This window comes from Crinia signifera, chromosome 4, assembly GCF_055691185.1.
Source record: "Crinia signifera chromosome 4, ASM5569118v1, whole genome shotgun sequence".
Lineage (NCBI taxonomy): Eukaryota > Metazoa > Chordata > Amphibia > Anura > Myobatrachidae > Crinia > Crinia signifera.
This window is the reverse complement of record NC_139220.1, coordinates 299,392,027-299,400,020: the sequence shown is the minus strand read 5'-3', so window position 1 is coordinate 299,400,020 and position 7,994 is coordinate 299,392,027. Positions and strand designations below refer to the sequence as shown.

At 47.7% G+C, this 7,994-nt stretch overlaps 1 protein-coding gene across 1 annotated transcript; it reads left to right on the top strand.

Moving 5' to 3' along the window:
- Nucleotides 1-1,037: 1,037 nt before the first annotated feature.
- Nucleotides 1,038-7,442, top strand: LOC146075694 (uncharacterized). The gene is made up of 2 exons (XM_083185181.1): nucleotides 1,038-1,197; nucleotides 5,057-7,442. The coding sequence occupies exon 2, from the start codon at nucleotides 5,084-5,086 to the stop codon at nucleotides 6,650-6,652; it is 1,569 nt and encodes a 522-aa protein (XP_083041307.1). The 5' UTR covers nucleotides 1,038-1,197; nucleotides 5,057-5,083; the 3' UTR covers nucleotides 6,653-7,442.
- Nucleotides 7,443-7,994: the final 552 nt, after the last annotated feature.

The window sequence follows — 7,994 nt, the reverse complement described above, 5'->3', positions numbered from 1 at the left end:
ACGGCGGCACCAGCGGTGAGCGGGAGGCGGGCCTGCAGAGCAGACACTCGCGAGATGATGACATCATCTCGCGAGCGCGTCTGGGCATCTCCACAGCGGCGATGGCGAACGGGCTGGACCGGACGCTTTTTAAGACACCCGGATTCCAGAAGAATCCCAGAGACTGGAAAAGCCTCCGGGAGGGTTACCACCAAAAACGGGAGAATCCCAGAAATCCAGGAGAGGTGGCAACCCTAGCCATCACCTGTGGTGAAGCACCTTTCTTATCAATTAACCTGTTCAACACAGGTGCTGGCAATCATACATTAAGAGAAAAGTCCAGGAGCAGAGCATCGTGTCCCTCCTTGAAAGAGTCATGTTGGGAGGTATGCACAGGGCCGAAACTAGGGTTTCGGCCGCCCGGGCCAAGGTAGTCATTTGGTGCTGAATTCACCCAATCAGAGTCTGGCAAGTCTTTTCAAAGTCATCACCAGTGCTTCCCGCCGGCGCGCTAGTAGGAGAGAGTAGAGACGGAGTCAAGCTGCCGCTACAGCGGCTACCCGGAACCCCGCTGCCTGTCACCGGACCTCCGCTTGCTGTTCCCGGGACCTGACAGCGCCCCCCGTCCAGCGCCCGGTGCGCGTGACCCCCCAGCCCCCTCCTAGTTACAGCCCTGGTATGCAGACCACACTATGCTAAAAGCCCCACAGCAGAGAGCAACCCCCAGACAGGGAAGAGGAATTGCACAGATTTTGGAAGATGCAGGGTGCTAAAATGAACAATATCTGTGTACAGCAGCTTTCTACCCACACCACACCCCCATCTTCCCTCACATACTTCTCCATAACTTCCCTTCTCAACAATATTTTATTGCCCACATGTCACCAACTTCTCGCGATAAAGCCCCTATACAGCAGCTTCTCCTTTATATTCCCCCTCCACCCCCACAGTAGTACAGACAGGCCAGTCAGTCGGTCACTCACACTACTACTGTACTCCTGACTGCAGTATTAACTCTGCTGCTGCTGCTGCAGCATCTTGTGCGGGGACTGTGTGTCACATGATGACCCGGGAGCCGACGTGACGACAGACAGCGCAGCCTGACGCAGGGAGGGGACCGGAAGTGGCCGCTATGTGACAACATCCTTGTGTGTCGGGGAAAGTTCCGGTTGTCGGTAGCAGCAGCCGGTCGGTCCCCGGCAGGGGACATAGCGTCAGGTAACTGCGTTTGCGAGGAGGTGCCTGCTAGTCGTGTGCGCTCTCTCTGTGTCAGAGGCAGCCATCACCGCCTTACCCTGTACAGCTAGCGCTTACCCTGCTGTAGCACTACAATCCCCAGCATGCTCTACACACATCCGACTGAGATCCAGTTCTTCCCATTTAAATATAAACATCAAATCCAAAACTGTACTGTAAGGGCATGCTGGGGCTTGTAGTCCTCCATCAACCGTACCTACACTGGCATCCCTGAGGGAATCCCAACATGGTTCAGGTACATATACCTACCCTCCCTCACCACACCCTAGCATCCTCTTAACCCCCATCCCCGCTGCCTGACCCTCACCATTCTAACTGACCTTCCCTGGATCCTAATCCTCCCCCACACTGCACCCTAAACCTAAAGGCCCCCATCCACTAGTGCAATATGGCTTCCTTTTATGCGATTCCAACACATTGCTGTGATAGATTGCATAAAAAGTGACACATCGTATATCATTTTCTTGCGATATGAGGTGCGTTCCACTGCGCCTAACATTTTACTATTGAATATTTGTTGCAGCCTGTAGCTCTCTCTAGGATCGCATAGGTTACATTGTATGCAATAGGACCGTATAGGATGCGATCCTGCCCCCCGGGAGCCTACGGGTGAGTTGGCGAGGTATCATGTGCGCGGTACTGCATTCGATACCTCGCCCTAGTGGATGGGGACTTAAGTCCCACCTTGTGCCTAAGCCTACCCCCCATCCTCATCCCTATTACTAATACTTACATTTGGGATGTGGCAGCCGGGATTCCGGTTCCGGTCTTCCTGCAGTAGTCTGGAAGCCAGTGTTGGTATTGCAACTGCTGGCATCCTGTCCGCCAGGATGCTAAAAACCGATACGCATTACAAAGCAGACCCACGTAATGCTTGGTGTCTCTTCTTGTATATATATCTTGTACATGATTCACCCCTGCATTGCTCTGCTCTGATCACTATAAAGGTGGCCATACACACGCAGATTTATCTTCAGATCTGGCTGGTTGGAACAAAAACATGGTTATGGATGAGAGCACATGACCGTTGACCATTTGCTTGGAAATGCTGGAGAACTGACAAACTGTCACTCATCCATAACAATGTTTTTGTTCAAACTAGCCAGATCTGAAGATAAATCTTACTAGTGTATGGGCACCTTTAGGGTTATCCAGTCCGGTTTCCTCAGGGACTCCGGCAACAACCGCCTGGCAGGATTTGGTCACGACAACTAGACCTGTGCGATTTGATTACGTACTTGTGTGTCCAGATTGGGCAAGGCTGTAACATTCCGCTCCACTATGGCAGGTTAAAGTAATGCAGAGGTTCTGCTGGATAGTTTGGTTTTATAATTGTTATATATAAGTAGGTAAAGCCATTCTTGTGGCATCAGGAAGACCTCTTTTATTTTCTATAAATAAGTTAAATCGTATTTTACTTTTATAGTTTCCAGTAAAGAAAACTTATGATAAGACTGCACAGAAGTCACTGCCGGGGAAGCGCAGGCATCTACGGCGGTGCTGGGCTTCCCCGTATGCACTGGTAGGGACAGGTAGCAGGCTGTTCTAGCAGGGCGTAGCTCCCCGCTAAAACAGCCTAGCGTGAATGCTATCATATCATGACAAGGGAGCAGGTCCACTGAGCCAGGAAGCAGATACGGGCCCCGAGCATCCCAGTCAACTCTGTCACAGCTCTCTAGGCTGCTGGGTGCTGTTCCATGCATCCTACATGCCAAATACATGTGCCACCCCTCTAGCCCTTGTTGTGGTACCGCTTGCACAGCCCTAGTTACAGTATGGTCCAGATCCGCAGACTCCCAGCTTCATCTTCTTTCACTTGGAATATTAAGTTCAGAATTTCCCCAAAGGATCAACACTGAAATCTGCAGTTACTAATTATGATACACAATGTCAAAGAGGTTATGTATGAACACCTGTTCACAAGGATTCACATAACCATAAAACAGGAAATGAGCGGTCTGTGTGATATGCGCTTCACTCAGCCACTGATTGCTTTGTTATTAGAACTAAAGGCATTAGCCTAAAGAACTAAAGGCATACACTAGTCCGACTTGTCCGAAGGGCAAGTCGAACTAAATTGCCCTTGAGCTCCCCCGGTAGCTCCCCGGTAGGCCCCCTTACGATTTGGCATTTGATAAATCGCATGCAAACTCCCGGGTGAGCGGCAGCAATATTTTCAAAAGACTGTTTGGCAGGTTACTGAATTCTCTCAGCCAATCAGCGGCCAGCCAGTCTTTTGAAAATATATTTTTTTAATTCTGTCCGCCGCTGCCTGGAATTCACCGCTGCCCACCGCATGGCACCCGTCCCTGCACATAGGTGTGTGCCATGGTGCTTCACTGCTGGCACACACCTACGAATCGGACCCTAAAAAGCACCCATGATGTGCCCTGGTAGGTCCAATCCGATAGATTGAACCTGCAGCAGGTTCAATCTGTAGGGTCCGACCTGATGCTTATCAGGTCGAATGGGATGTCACACAAATCCAATTTCTCGGCCGTGATCCATCTGGATCGGGTGAAATCAGCCCTAATCTTGCTAGTGTGTGTGGGCCTTCAATGTAGAAACACACTGGAAGGTGTCTCCAGGTCCTGTGATCTAAAGCAGGAGTTCTCAAACTCGGTCCTCAGTACCCCGCACAGTTCACATTTTCCAGGTCACCCGACAGGTGCATTCATTACTCATTGACACATTTTAAAAGATCCGCAGGTGGTGTTAATTATTTTACTTGTGATTCTGTGAGGAGACCTGGAAAACATGCACTGTGTGGGGTCCTGAGGACCGAGTATGAGAACCTGTGGTCTAAAGCAGTGGTTCCCAACCCTGGTCCTCAAGTACCCCCAACGGTGCACGTTTTCCAGGTCACCCAGCAGGTGCACTCATTATTCAGACACATTTTAAAAGATCCACAGGTGGAGCTAATTATAGCACTTGTGATTCTGTGTGGAGACCTGCAAAACATGCACTGTTGGGGGTACTTGAGCACCAGGGTTGGGAACCACTGGTCTAAAGTATAAGAAGCAAATGCTGATTCTGTGTACAATATTCCCCCTTCCATTAAACGGGGCTGCCTTGGGAACATGATGGAACAGCATGATTTAAAATGGTTTTGTTCCCAATGTTGGAATTTGCCTTACTTCCCATACAGTCACTGTAAAGCCCCGTACACACAGGGGAGATATATTGCTCAGCCATATATTGCTAGAAATATATGGCTGAGCAATATATTGCTCAGTTTCTCCTTTTCATCAGCGACCAGAGATGGTCGCTGATGAAAGGGAACCTCTGCCGGCGGTGCCGCAGAGGTAATCAGCTGGTCGCAGGAGCAAGCTCCTGCGAGCAGCGATTAGAATGGGGCTGAAAACGGGAGCCCGCACCCGGCGATATATGGCCGGGGCACACTCCCATCACTGGCAATATGGTCGCCTGTGACCATATTTCCAGCGATTTCAGCCCCTATCGCCCCCGTTCGTACACAGCTTAAGAGGAAGCACACTGTCACTGCTCTGTGTGTCCCTATGCTATTCCTTTTCAATGGACTGTAGGGAGAGATACTACAGTGGACTGGCCTGTTTTATACAGATGCAAACTGGGGGCAGCTCCGGTGACTTACGGGACAGGAACAATTTTACACATAAGATTTTGATAGTCATGTTCTTCAGTTCACAAAATAGAGAAACTTTCTGTCAAACTGTTTTTTTCTTTTGAGATGTTTAATTTGACATCTATTTTGATTAATGCTGAAAAATGTAATATATGTAAAGTATTTGTATAATGTGAAAAGGTCAATACTAATTAGACCACTGTGTTTTATTTACAGACAGATTGTCAGTAGCCATCAGCAATCATGCCGCGGTCCATGGTGTACAAGACAAAATACTCAGCTCTGACCAACCAGGAGGTTTTGGCTCTACTGCAAAATCCAAAAGAAGAAATGATCTCAACGCTGCCAGCTCTCAGTCCCAAACACGGCGATATCTACCTGTACTCCTACAAAGGCAGGCCGGATGCTAAAAAAGACTGGAGAGCAGATCAGATTCGATGGTCGCACATGGGGGTTCACTCCCTCCCTAAAAAAGATCCTAAACTCGTTAAAATTTATCATCAGAAAATACTCAGCGGGAAGCGGGAAAGGTTTTTCCGATACGGGTACGAAAGCACAGACAAAAGAGTAGGCCTGGTAGTCGTGCATTACTTGGGTGCAGAACGGGAACGAGAAGATGCATATGATACATTGCAAAGTTTCCCGCAGTGTAGCGATGAGCGCACCGAACCAATGTCTCTGGAGAATGTAGATGGGCAACTCGTAAATGACCCAGGAGTCAGCTGCACCGAGGAGCCAGTAGACATGTCGGATTTCTTCGGCAACATGCAACTCCCTAAAAGTGTCAATCAATTCACCCATAGGCTGACTAGCGAAAAGGCCAAAAGTAAATTGTTGCGTGACGATATTTATGGAGTTTATGACTTGGGATTTGCCCTCGATAACTTCATACACAACTATACCCTCCTGCCAGAATTTATCATAGCTGTTTCCCTTCCGAAAATGATCGATGTGTATAATGAGGTCTGCAGCATCAACCGGCATCAACTGATTTCCTACGACACAACGTTCACACTGGGAGATTATTACGTGGCCCCTATTGTTTTCAAATGCCCTTGGTTTAAAGGGCAGCCATCCATTCCGCTCGCTGCTATGATTTATGATAATGGATCGGCCGAGGTCCACAAGATCTTTTTTAACGTTCTGAATGATCTCACGGTTAACTTTAACAACTCTGATATTCGAATTTTAACCAGCCGGGATGCAGAGATCACGAAAGCCCTGGACAGTGTGGTCCCAGACATTACACACGTCCTACGGTGGGATCATATTTTGAAGGATGTGGAAAGATGGGTGAAGGGTCATAAATCCAAGGCTGATAAAATGGATTACCTATCCCATGTCCGCCACCTATTGGAGTCTGACTCAGAACATCTCTTCAACAAGCTTTACGAAACCTACAGACAAGAGTGGAGCGAGCCCTTTCTTCAGTATTTTGAAGAGAACATTAAATCCGACCTTGCCCATAAAAGTGGTCGATGGTTACTACAGGACCTGAGACTGTACACACCGGGCAGCGGGGTGGTCACAAATGTATCGGACAGCCTAAATTTTGTTATGAAGAAGCTAACGGCATGGAAGGAAGTGAATCTGGAACAGATGGTCCTTGCGCTGTATTTCTTGCAGACGTTTTACCTGAAGGAAGTCCTTAGAGGGCGCTGTGGTACAGGAAACTACCACTTGAGGAAACCTTATGAATATCTGGCAATGGATAGTGCGGATATTGCCTTCACCAATGACTTTTTCTACCTTCCTCCTGATGACATCATTGCTTTCCTAGAGAACAAATCCTGGAATCAAAAAAAATTGTAGACAGTCGAACAAGAGGCAGAAGTTTGCAAAGCACAGATTGCCTTGGTAGAAATGTACTCGTTAGGTGATATGAGGTCATGTTCATGTGTAGATTTGCCTAGCATGTGTTTGCCACAGGTAAAACCATTTGATTGGGCCCAAGGTGGACCATCCAATCAGAAGGCATTCTAGGATGCTTCCAGGGTTGAAAAGTTTCTGCTATTGCTCCGGCCTAGTGCAGGTCCTTAGGGGAAGTATCTGACTGAAGGACTACCCTGTCATCTGCTCACTTTGTGAGCATCAATAAAATATTCATGAGAATATTGCCAAGGCCTCGTGCAGGTGCTCAGGGATTGGCTATCCTTTATGCCAGTGGTCCCCAACCCTGGTCCTCAAGTACCCCCAACCGTGCTCGTTTTCCAGGTCACCCAGCAGGTGCAGTCATTATTTAGTCACATTTTAAAAGATCCACAGGTGGAGCTAATTATTTTGCCTGTGATTCTGTGTGGAGACCTGGAAAATGTGCACTATTGGGGATACTTGAGGACCAGGGTTGGGAACCACTGCTTTATGCAATGGGTCCACTTTAAGACAGGGAAGATGAGCTATATGTGATATTATTGCATTAAGTGCAGTACTGTCAATCCCACATTTATTAATACAGTTGTGGCGCTATAATTGGAAAAAAAATACTGTTTTTTTTTTTTTGTTTTTTTTTATATATTATCTAAACATGTTTTGTATATAAAATATATAAGGTAGTTTCCTGTATTTATACAAAATAAAAATATTTCATTTATTGATTAGGAAAGCACAGTGTTCAGGTCTCACTTTATGGCAGGGATGGGAAACTTCCGGCCCTCCAGCTGTTGTTGAACTAAACATCCCAGGATGCCCTGCTACAGTTTTGCTATTTGGTCATGCTCAAACGGTTGCAGGGCATGCTGGGATATGTAGTTCAACAGCAGTTGGAGGGCCCAAGGTTCCCCATGCCTGCTTTATGGTATCTCATTTCCTGCATTTCCATGGAAACCGATCCCAATGATTAAGAAGGGGGAAGTCGGCTCAGTCTCTGTTCCCTGTGGTAGTTTCAGTGATGTCTCAAAGATGAACCTAATAGCAGCCTTTAGATTAATACGGCCAAATGTAACAGCCTCCGAGTTCAGTGGCTTTGCGGGTTCAGGTGTTTTTAAAGGGGCGAGTCATTTACAAGGCGAAAGCATGCCTTGTAAATGATTGCCCCTTTAAAACTCAGGGTTCGGCCGGAATCCCGCCGACCCCGGAGGCTAGTACATATGTCCCATAGTATTGACTGTAGCACCCTACACCTTTCAAAACCTGTGCAGTTCCTCTTTCTTGCCTG